This window comes from Oryzias melastigma, linkage group LG3 (assembly GCF_002922805.2).
Source record: "Oryzias melastigma strain HK-1 linkage group LG3, ASM292280v2, whole genome shotgun sequence".
In the NCBI taxonomy this organism is placed as follows: domain Eukaryota; kingdom Metazoa; phylum Chordata; class Actinopteri; order Beloniformes; family Adrianichthyidae; genus Oryzias; species Oryzias melastigma.
In genome coordinates this window covers 30,989,928-31,002,191 of record NC_050514.1, presented here as the reverse complement: position 1 = coordinate 31,002,191, position 12,264 = coordinate 30,989,928, and the positions used below count along the sequence as shown (strand labels likewise).

Genomic DNA, 12,264 nt, shown 5'->3' with positions numbered 1-12,264 from the left:
ATGAGTTTGAGTTCCCATGTTGAGAGAATTTCTAAAATAAAACAAAGTAAAAGGAGAAGATGCCTTGTGACTCCTTTCATCCCACGGGTACTTGCGTTGGGCAGAAATATTTTGCGTGTCGTTGCTGTTGGCCGGTTTGGGATCAATAGTGTGTACTCACATGTGAGCGTGACTCCCGGGGCAGCAGGGAGCAGAGGGTTTGTCTGTTCCTGTTGTGGGCATCCAGATCCACAAATATCACAGACCACGAGCAGCCCTGCAGAGCGACACGCAGAGTCACAATCCCCGCTAAAGCGGACACACGTGCGCACCCACAAGCGTTCACACATGACAAGTCACTCTGCATTTATCCGAAATAGATTGAAATGACCCGCCTCCTCCAGTCAAAACTCCTCTCCACTCTAGCGCCGAGCTGGTATTTTTGGCTTTCACACTTTCCCTAAAGTACAGCGGCGGAGTGCTTAAGCAGCAGCGAGTTCGGTCGTTATTCGTCCACTTCAAAAAGTCTCAATTGACTAAAATGAATTGCTGCAGCCGTAATGCAGTTTGTCCATCAAGAGCACTTAAGCTTTTACTGAGTCCAAGAACTGATCAAACCTGTTCTGGGCCCATCAGAAAGTGCTTACATAAAACTCACACCGTCTGCAACCTGCAAAGCACTTTCTAATGCAAGTCTTGTGCATAATGCATGGATATGACTACAGTCTGTTTTTCCCCTAAAACAACTCGGAGCTTTTAGTCAAATCAGCAAGCTTCCCTTCAGGAATTTGCATAGTTCAGAGGATTTCTGGACGCAGGCAGCTGTGTGACAAGCGTCCTTTTAGAGAAACCTTTCTGCTGCTACAGCAAAATACTGCATTCAAGTAAACCACAGACACCTATAGGAACTGAGGGGAGAAGATTAAACTAGAAAAAAAGAGTTTCAGTGTCTCTTATTGGAAAAGTTAAACTCAAAATAATGTGAAAAATACAAAATAACCCATAAAAAATATCTGAAAATTTAGCTTGAATTCAAATTCCCTAAAGATGATTTATGGACTATTATTCTACTCTTGAATCAAAATCTTTTCAGCATATAAAATGTAACTGAACTGTTTTCAAAGAAACCCGACTTAAGATGGTTTATTTTAAAGTCAATTTTTTTTCTCTTAATTCAAATTTTTAAACAGATTTATTTTCTTAAATACGTTCAATTTTATGAATCATGAAAGCAGGCTCATCAGAACAAATTTTAACGTGAGATTTGTTTCTTCTTACGCTGTTTTTCCGACAGTCTGTAAATACCTTATAGCTGTCACCCCCTCAGTCTTGCAGCGTGTCTCCATCGTACCAAAGTAGCAGTAAAAATGTTGTTGTTAGGACTCACTCAGCCACGTCCTCCTCCGACCACCAGAGGGACAACTAAACATCTTCAGCACCTTCCTCACTACAACTCCCATCAGCCACCGCTTCAATCTTCTCCATGCACACCTGATCATCCTCATCAGAACCACCAACATTCATACTCACTCCAGCTTCAACTTCAGTGTGAAGTCTTGATTGTGTTTACCCGTCAATCTGAGCAGGTTTCCACAGTTTGATTCTCCATGTTTTTTGACCCACGCCTGTTTACTCGCTCCTCTGCGTTTGGACTTTTGTCAGCCTTTTGACACTGTTTTTGTCTTACCCTTGCTCTGTCCTATTAAACTGTTTGCACATGGATCCTACTGTCTCCGCCTCTTCGTCACAGTTGTACCTTACGTTGATACAGACGTTCAAAACTGGTCTGCGACATATAAAGTTTGAGTGAGTGAACTATCCCAACAAGGATTCTAAAGTGTAGGACTTCCATTATTCTTTCTCTCATTGTTTTGCTCCACCCTAGTAATTCCTGGCCAATGACTGAAGAGATCTTTAGTCACATGGTTTTGTTTACAAGCTTTGGTTCAGAGCAGAAATGTCCAGTTGATGGCAGTCTGAATACAGACCAAACGTAAGGTTCAGGACTCTATTCGGATCAAATTAAGCTGCGTTGCTCCAGACCAATTGACTTTTCCTGTTTGAATACACCCGAAAGCTCTTCTATCCTCTACTTAATATCTGTTTAAAAGTTCCTGTTTGGCCTATCTGCATAAACGACACGTGTCTATTCCCTTAAGCAGTCAGGATACAACCTCTCCACCAAGACCAGAAAAGCTTAGGTCTTTTGTCACCCAAATACTTGCTTTACTCCACAGTATGTGCAGATATGTGGCTGTTCTAGTGTTTTCCTCCTAACATCATAAATATATTTCAGTCGTGACTCATTCCACTCTTAGACTGATCTGGAAATAAGGAATCTATGTATCATCTCCTCTGGGTTCCACATCACAGCAGTCCTGTCCTCCCTCCACTGCCTCCCTGCTCCTTTTAAAATTGCTTTTATGATTGACTGATCCCTCTCAAGTTCGGTTCTGGTCTGGCTTAGTTATTTCACCGGCGTGAACGGCCTTAGACCCTCCTGTAAATCTGACGGTTCAACATTCAAGGTTGAAATTTAAAGGAAGATGTCAGGACTTCCCAACTTCGTTTGACCTGTGTGAGGAAATCCGGCAGACAGAATCCGTGTCCTACTTCTAGAACAGATAATACATCAGAAAATATCCCATTTTTAAGACTTAACAGCACATTTCTGAAAGTCTGCTATGATTTTGACAATCAAAGATGATGGTCCGGTTAGGCTCTAAGAATTCAATGAGTGACTTAAAGGTTCAGTCACCCGGCTCAGCTTTATCTGTCCAGTTCACATAGAAAAAAGGCTGATATCTCAGAAAAAAAAAATCAAAACTTTAGCAAAAGTGAAAAAAAGCTCATCTGTAAGGCGCTGTAAGGACAGATGAGAGTCAGCTGGGAGTTTTGATAGGAATCATTAATAAGAAACTTGAAGGCCTGGTGTGCTATCATTCCCTGATAGGAACAAGAGACGTGCTGATGTGCACACAGCTACACGCGCGGAGGCTTCACACCGCATGGATCATAAAGCAGCCGCCGCTATAAATCCTTTCTGCGAACAAGCTGGAACGCAAGATTCATCTTCAGGAACAGTTTACCCTCAATTTTTACTGGTGTCCAGAAGAGCAACACTCCCCCATCAGAACAACAACAACATAAACACTCCAGATGGATAAGTCAGCTTCCAAGGGCGGAGATTCATCTTTTAACCCTTTCAGAGTAAACATTTCTAGTAAAAGGGAAACAGAAAACAGAGAGAAACTATTCTGAAAGCACAAACATTTTAGATTCTGTTGAAATGTGGACTTGGAATTAACGTGCATTTCCTCTCATTAGTGGGATCTTCTGTCACATAAAACTTAGGAAAACAAATTGGAAACATGTATTTAGTCAGCCACCAATTGTGCAACTTCTCCCACAAAAACCCAGAAAGTCACATTGTCTGATTTTTAAATAATTTATTTCCAAATTATGGTGAAAAAGAAGTATTTGGTCAATAACAGAAGTTCACCTCATACTTTGTTCTATACCATTTGTTAGCAATGACAGCAAACGTTTTCTGTAAGTCCTTACAAGGTTTTAACAAACTGTTGCTGATATTTTGGTCCATTCCTCCATGCAGATCTCCTCTAGAGCAGTGATGTTTCAGGGAACACAGACTTCCAACTCCCTCCAAAGATTTTCTATTGTGTTGAGATCTGGAAATTGGCTAGGACACTTCAAGACTATGAAATACTTCTTACGAAGCCGCTCCTTCCGTTACCCATCACTGTGTTTGGGATCATGCTGAAAGACCCAGCCACGGTTCATCCTCAAAGCTCCTGCTGATTGAAGGAAGTTGACCATATCTGACCCCATTCATTCTTTCCTTCACACAGATCAGTCGTCATGCTGAAAAACAGCATGATGCTTCCACCCCCATGTTTTACAGTAGGTATGGTGTTCTTCTTTCTCCTACAAACAGTAGAGTTCTAACCAAAAAGTTATATTTTGGTTTCACTCTCCCAATCCTCTTCTGGATCATCCAAAGGCTCTCTAGCAAACTTTAGATGGGCCTGCACATGTACTGGCTTTGGCAGGGGGACACGTCTGGCACTGAAAGGTTTGTAGTGTGTTACTGATGGTAGTCGTTGTTACTTTGGTCTCAGCTCTCTGCAGGTCGTTCACTAGATCCCCCTGTGTGGTTTTTGCTCACCGTTCTTGTGATCATCGGGGTGAGATCTTGTGGGGAGCCCCAGATGGAGCGAGATCATCAGTGGTCTTGGATGTCTTCCATTTCCTAATAATTCTTGATTACTTCACACCAAGCTGCTTATCTATTACAGATTCAGTAATCCCAGCCTGGTGCCGGTCAACAGTTTTGTTTCTGGTGTCCTTAGACAGCTCTTTGGTCTTGGCCATAGTGGAGTTTGGAGTGTGGCTGTTTGAGGTAGTGGACAGGTGTGTTTTATATGGATAAAGAGTTATACAGGTGTTATTAATACCGGTAAGGAGTGGAGGACAGAGGATTCTCTTGCAGAAGAAGAGCCAGAAATCTTGCTTGTTCATATTTGACCAAACACTTAATTTCCACCATAATTTGCATAAATCAAACAATGTGATTTCTGATTTTTTTTTCTAATTATGTCTCTCATAGTTTAGGTATTCCTATGATGAAAATTGCAAGCCTCTCTCATCTTTTTCAGTGGGAGAATTTGCACAATTGGTGGCTGACTGAATACTTTTTTGTCCAACTGTACTTAGAAATGAATGAAGGGCATTTCACATACCTGGTTTCCGAACAGGTTGAAGCCATTGATGGCCTCCAGAGCGGCTTTAGCGAGGCCCACTGAGCTGCAAAGAGAAGCACACACCACCAGGGAGTGTCAGCGACTTCCATGTATCACAGGACCCATGTCATGGAAGTTAAACCAACACTTTTTTTGTGGGGTTTTTTTTTTCAGCCGAATGCCTCATAGGGGAGCAGTGACAGTGAGGGGAAACAGTCATTCATTCTGCCTCCACGGTTACCATGGTTTCAGACAGCTCGGAAGACAGATACCAGATAGCGGCTAGAGTCAGAGAGCAGATACAAATGAGCAATCAGAGGGGAGCAAAGGGGAACAGACGGCAAAAACTGACCCTCTAAAGATTTCCCGCTTCCCTGAATATAAGACACTTATGAATTACAGCAATAAACTGAGCCTAAAAAGCTAATTTCCCTGCAGAAAGCATCTAAAGTGATTAAAAAAAGAGGAAACGCCTAAAATCAGAGGTATATCTTCCCCTCTTTTGCAAGAAAGCCATTTAGAATCACATTCTGATCTTAAATAGTGGCCATTAGGATTCAATAAAACTGGAGGTTCCCAAGATTGTGCTGCAGTGTTTATAATGGAGCTCTTACAAAGGGAAAATAAAAGAGACGGAGTAAATTTCACAGTGGCTGGCTATTGTGATTGCAATGCAGATACAAAGTGAATCAATTTCACCGTCATGTTTCCCCCTCCAGCCTGCCAAGATTTCCCTTGAAAAGAAGAGAAGAAGGGAAGAAAAGAAGAAGGGAAATGTGTCGCTGAACGACAGAAAACATACTGTGAGCCAGAGAAGTGCCAGAAGGAAACTTCTTTTTCCTAATACATCACAGTAATGTAATGTAATATAGAAGGTGGTGCACCCATTGATGTCAGCTTTTAATAAACTTCTAGTATTTATTAAGTAAAAACTCTGATAACCTTTTGATCTATTTTTAATTCTGATTATGCAGTTATTAGGCAAAATCAAAAAGCCTTGGTCATTTTCTAGGACAGAGATGGACAAACTTTCTTACTCGTGGGCCACAAGAAGCTCTAAAATTTGATAGAAGGGCCGGACCAGGAGCAGATTTGTGGCGTGTTTTGGTAATTCAGCTCATAAAAGAAAGCAATAACACAGATCTGGACAAAAACAAGCTTTAATCTTGATTGGTTATGCCGCGCTCAACTGGTTCAAACCATAACTGGCAGACCAAACCGAGCGCGAGTCTTTCTAAATTTACTTCGGACACTGATCCACTGTCTTTTGGGGTCCCACAGGGCTCAATTGTAGGACCACTTCTGTTTCCCCCTCATCTTCTTCCCCTGAGTCTCTATCATAAGGAAACATTAATTTTTTATCCTGATGATTGCCAGATTTATCTCCCAATTAACTCCTCCCTTAAACAGTTAAGGTCATGCCAACATGAAATCAGAGCATGGTTGGAGTGCAGCTTCTTGAGTTTAAATGAGACGTAAAGTGAGGTAATGGTAATTAGCCCTAGCAACCACTGTAACCCCTCTACTCTGGACCTGAGTCCCCTGGCTCCACATTTTAAAGACTGTCACAAATTTTGGTTTTATGCTTGACCGCCACATCACTTCTGTGGTGAATCAGATTTTATTTGTTTGAAAATTACTTAAAAACTGAACATTTTAGAGTTTTTGTTTCAAAACTATGGTTTTTATTCTAAATTTAGAGCCATTTTCACCGATGGATTGATGTCACTCAGGGACAAACTCAGGAAAATGTTGCGTTCATGTGGTGTTGGAATAATCGGAAAAATGACTGTCCTACTTGGAAATCACATATGAATACGGGATAAAACACAACATCAATGTAGAATAACTTACTCCGTCTGAACAAGGGTGGATTTATTTTAGTCCGCCATCTATGGGGAGATACGTGAATTATGTCAGTTCGGTTGGCCAGATTAAATAGTTTAACGGACCATATTTGGCCCCCGGGGCAAGTTTGCTCCCTCCTGTTCTAGGACATAGTTTCTTTAACAAGGCTACACCCGTTCGTGTGACCAGTTCGTGTCTGGTAACGCGTCCAGTGCTGCGTCCCAAGGGTTGGGGATCCTTGATTTTACGAACAGCCAGCACGTCCAAAAACGATGAGATGGGAACACCCAAAACGTTAAAAAAGTGACGTGGAGGGGTCCTCAACCAAACATCAATATGTGACGACTTGGGGGAAGAGAATGTGTTGTTTCCAGCTCAGTGGCCTGTACCAGTTCAGTGGCCCTATGGTAGAGTGTCCACCCTGAGACTGGAACTTCATGAGTTCAAATCCAGGCCGAGTCATGATTTTACCAACAGTCGGCATGTAAAAAATGACGACACCCAATATGTCAGTTTTTGACGCAGAGGGTCCGTAAAAAGACGTCAACATGTGATGAGTTCGGGATGAGAATGTGTTGGAGAAACAGATACAGGTTGATTTTAGAAAGCATTCATGTGAAAAGGAAAAGATCAAATCACAGTCCATCAGGTCTTCTGGATCTTTTTCAGAAACATTTCTGCTTTTGCAGCATCAGGACCTGAAGTTTCCAGAACATCTGCTATTTATTAAAATTATATAATTTTTTTCCATTATATAGATTTGATTATATACCCAAATTTGACTTATTATCAAGTATAAATCTTTTAGAGTTAAACATAATGTCCTACCAAATGAAAGTTTGAAGTTCACGACTTTTCTGTTTGCATCGAAACCGGTAGACTCAGGTAGATTTATTTCCATTTGTCATCTAAACAGACAGTTCATCATCTCTACAAGCTTTTCCATCATCTTCTTTGCAACAGGTTTAACTTTTCCTATGACACTCAAAGGAAGACAGGCTTAAACTCCTTTCAGTTTTTCTCTCCGTCTCTGTAGAAGTCATTTTCAGCTCAGCGGGGACTTCAAATCATTTTGCAGACACTCAAAGTTAAACTGTTGCCTCATGGACACAAGATACCAGTTTCTATGGTAACACATCATAAAAATTGGCCAAAAAAAGCAGTACAAACTTTTTGATACAAACATCAAAATGATGCCGTACTTTAAGTAATCTTAAAGTCGAGACTTTAACTTAACATGTCGACTGTCTGGTCGGACCAGTACAACCAATGAGGTGGTCATTGGTTGTACTGGTCCAACCTAAGCTCTACTTATTTCTATAAAACAATTCCTTATTGATCGCAAAAGTGAAACAGTTTAATTAGCATAAACATTCAAACATACTTGTGTTCACATTGACATTAGTCAAGAACAAAGAGCTTTAGCCTCAGTCACGTGCACCTGTGCGGGGGTTGACCTGAACCTCGACCTCTCTACGACCGTTAACAGCCACATTTGATGCCTGGTTCACACTGGATGCGGAAGTGCTGCGAAGCAGTGTGCAGGCAGCGCTGAACCTCCAGTTCACATAAGACACTTATTTTTCAGCGACAGGCGCTACAGCTGTGGTTATCCAGAGCTTTTTATTTTGCCGTCATCAGACCCCCAAAACTACACCCCCATCCCCGCCCGGTCTGCAGTTGGCCCAATATCTGTGTGTGAACGTGTGTGTCTGTTTTTTGTTTGTTGTGTTTGTGAGCTTATTTTCATCTCTACAGTCTGTTTAGATACAAAAATAAGATCGCGGTATTTTATTGTGAAAAATTGGTTATATTTAGAGAATTGACCGGATTTTCTCAAATGTCTTGGCGTAACTTCCCGCCAGGATCGATCGCGTTAAAAATTGACCAGATGCCGAAACAATTGCTGCACGGTGCGAATGGACCGTAGAAGACCGCGGAGGTCCGTGGCGCTTTCGCGTACGGTGTGAACCAGGCGTTAGGTGGAGCACGGATGTGTCTTGCACCTACATCAAGAGATGATATAAAAACTGAATGTACCATTTTGTGTGTGATAAGGGAAGAATTTGTAAGTTGTACACACCATATTTTCCAGGCTATAAGTCGCTGTTTTTTTCATAGATTTGCCAGGGGTACGACTTGATTTTTTTTTGTTGACATAAATAGGCTCATATATTCATTATTTTCCCACCTACAACTTATAGCAGTTGTTTCCCTCTAACAACCACTAGAGAGCACTGTAGGTTTGTGTGTCAGTATCTGCTGGTGTCTGCTGACAGAAACGCAGAAGAAGTGCCGTTCGAGACAAAACAAACATTGCTCAGAATCTGCTCATTCTGCTCATGGACTTTATTATGTTTTACTTATTTTCATGAAGACATTATTATTTTTTATTTTGTCTTTATCTCTTTTGAATCGTCTGTATCTCCGTGTATTAATGAGATATACAGTCAAAGTCTTCATCATGTAGCGATGAGGCTAAATGATGCTTCTCTACCCGCAATGGGAGCATATAGTTTATTAACACATTTTTGAACAAGTATTGAGCTTTAAATTTAACGCACGTCAAAAGAGGCAGTGAACTCGAATTTGACGCCGGAGCGACTTTTATATGTTTTTTTTTTCTTCATTATGCATTTTTTTTGGCTCCTGCGACTTATACTCCGGAGCAACTGATTGTCCGGAAAATACGTGTGATGCTCTTGTTTGGTGTCCTTGTGCCAGACTCTAGTATTTATTAAGATACAAGTTCTGTTTCCTTACTGACTGGGTAAGTACGGGATGAGCAGATGATAAGTAAGTGTCCAAACTACCACACAAACTACGCTCTGATCGTCTTATTTCTAACAGTGAGACTGCACACAACAAGTGCACTTATCACTTGAACAGCACTAATGGACTCTGTGGGCAGTCTGAAGAATTTGGGGGGTGGGTTAAAAAAACTGACAAATTCGAATCACCTACTTTGCCCTGACTTGTATAAGTGTTCACTCTGACCTGATGCATGAATCTTTTTACTCTGCAAGATCTCAGAGCGGTGTGCGACCATGCTATTTTGTGCAGACCACCTGCGTGCACTGTAAACGTTTGCCAAGTTTTTGCGCCATTTACAGCGTTCCCCAGCGTATTTGTGCTTCTTTATTCACAGTTTCATGTATTTGTGAATTTTTTTTCAGTTCCGTGACTCTTACGGTTCGTCAAAAACTCAGACAACTCAACACGCTTGTATGAAACTTTTGCGTCCAAAGCAGGTGCTGTGGTGCTGAGGTGAATCTCCGCTCCCAGAGATGCAGTCGCGGAGGATAATTATCATCCAGAGCAGGTGTCTACTGTGGATGAAATCGGCCTCACTGACTTATTTGATGATATTTGTGGATTCGGGGCATCTCTGGTCCATAACCCCGGCGAATAGGGAGAGAATACTGTATAAACCGTATCTACCTGTAATTATGGGCGGTTGTGATTAAAGCTTTTTAAGAGCTTCAGGAGTGACAACAGATCAGATTAGATGAAAGGTCAAACCAAACAGTCAAATGGATCCAGTAGATCTACTATGGAACAGGATTTAAGGTGCAGCTTAAGGATTTTTGAAAAGTTTTTAATAACTAGATTAAGCTCAAGAAGATGCTCTGTGACTAAACCTCTTTTAGTCAAATCAATGGAAAGTTAATATTTCCAGTAATAATAACAGACAGTTTTTTGCAGGTTGGATGGCTCCAATTTGTTCTGCTGCAAAATGAAATATTCATAAACTCCTAACATCCTAATTTTCATGTTATGACTCATTAGGGCTGCAGAACTTCCTGATGTTTATGAGCTTGGATATGCTGCTTTACATAAAAAGTCTCAGTCCGTCCCTCGCGACGTGGACATGAATCAGAAGTAAATAAAACTTGGATTTGATGTGGACAAATGGAGACTGCCAAAACCCTTTCCAGTTTGTTTCCTCCGAGACTTCTTCTGCCCAGCGGCGGCGTGGGAGTAGAACCCACTTCCGGATTTGATCATTTATACAGATCTTGTTTACACAGGACCGTCCTAAATACGTCAGCGCCACACGGCAGCATTTGCATAAGGCATGTCGATTTAATTACGCAAATGCACGGATGAAGTAGTTCACAAATTGTGGAAATCCGAAGCATGGCCATGAGGGGGGAAGACGAGCATCAACTCCTTCACGTCGAGTTTGTTATCTTTCCTCAAGGATATCCTGCTGAGCTGCTGCCAATAGCTTCAGATTGTTGAGGGAAAAGAAAAAAAAAACATGCATCTCAGAGATAAGCCACGGCAGAAATTGAGGATCTTTATCAAGACACGGAGGGAGGGGAGGCAGGCCAGTTCGACCTTGGATGATAAATCAGTTAGGTAGAAGTAACAAAAGCTCTCTGCACTGGCTCACAACACTTGTGCTGTTTGAACATGTGCTTCAGAATCCTTATCTTCATCCAAGTTAGGCGTTCAGACCGCCGGGCCGGAACCCGTTCCCTCGATGGTGCTTATTTGCCTGCTGCCAAGCTGTGCTGATTCCAGCGTTCAGGAGATGGCAAATAGGCTTCAAACTTAACGCTGATGAGAAGCATTTCACACGGTGGCTCCAGGAGGTTTTCTCCAACAGCTCTCACTGAAAACCACATTTAGTATTGAGTAGATTCCCACCTGAAGTCAAAATATTACATTTTGAGGATAATACTGGCTCGTTTTATATTAGAAAATGTATTTTTATCATCTTCTGATCTATTTTCAAAGCGCTCCTAGTGGTCTTTTAATTATCATGATGCTGTTGAGATCTACAAAAAAAACAGAAAAAATGTCAATACGCCTATAAAACTAATTCCTCCAAGTACATTTTTTGACAAACGCAAGTTTTTTGGAAATTGTCATGTTTCCATTAGACAAATTTGTTATTGCAAATTCAATTTCAATAATTTGATAATCAATGGAAACGCTAAGTTTGCTTAATTTCCCTATTTTTAACAGTGAAGCTACCCTAATGATTTTTTTTTAAAGGGAAGTCGGAGATTTTAAACTTCTAAGACTTCATTGATTGATTGGTTTATTTCAAGCATAGATTATAAAAAACAGAACAAGACACAAATATTTCAAACTCATTACAGAAATAATGAAATGCATTGATTAAAAAAAAGAAAACAAACAAACAAAAACAAAACACACTTACCGTATGTCACATCTGGTTCATCAATTTTCAGAATTATTAACTAAAGTCAGGTAGAGTTTGATTGATTTCTTGAAAAGGAGAAGCAAATTTGTATAACCCCACCCCTACTTAGTTACCTCATTTTACAGTTTTGCATAGATGTGTAATCCGGTTCTGATCAGATCAAATGCAAGTTGTTTTTTTTCTCTTTTCAAGTAACAAAGTGAAGAACTAAACATTATTTAGACTTGGCTGCATCTCATCTACTGCAGTCCTCACTTGTGAATATTTTTTTATGTTTTCTGGAAGATTCACAGGACAGAAAACGTTAATCGTTTTATTTCTTTCAATAATAACAATTGTTCAAACTGAAATTTACCTCCAGAGAAACAGCCGGAGAAATCCAGATTCTTCTCGGTGAATCAGCAGTATCCGTGTCAAAGCACCAAAAAGTCCAAAGCTTAAAATGGTGGTTCCGGTCGAGGACTTCCGGCCAATGATTTCGAGCGCCATGATGTTTTT

At 40.9% G+C, this 12,264-nt stretch overlaps 1 protein-coding gene across 4 annotated transcripts in view; it reads right to left on the bottom strand.

The window, feature by feature from the left end:
* Positions 1–12,264, bottom strand: part of phkb (phosphorylase kinase, beta) — a 114,015-nt gene that overhangs the window by 65,728 nt on the left and 36,023 nt on the right. For all 4 annotated transcript variants that reach the window (XM_024295238.1, XM_024295237.2, XM_024295236.2 and 1 more), the window contains 2 exons: positions 4,740–4,803; positions 161–256 (listed from right to left, as the gene is read on the bottom strand). In XM_024295238.1, coding sequence (XP_024151006.1) covers positions 161–256; positions 4,740–4,803 — 160 coding nt within the window. The remainder of the gene's footprint in view (positions 1–160; positions 257–4,739; positions 4,804–12,264) is intronic.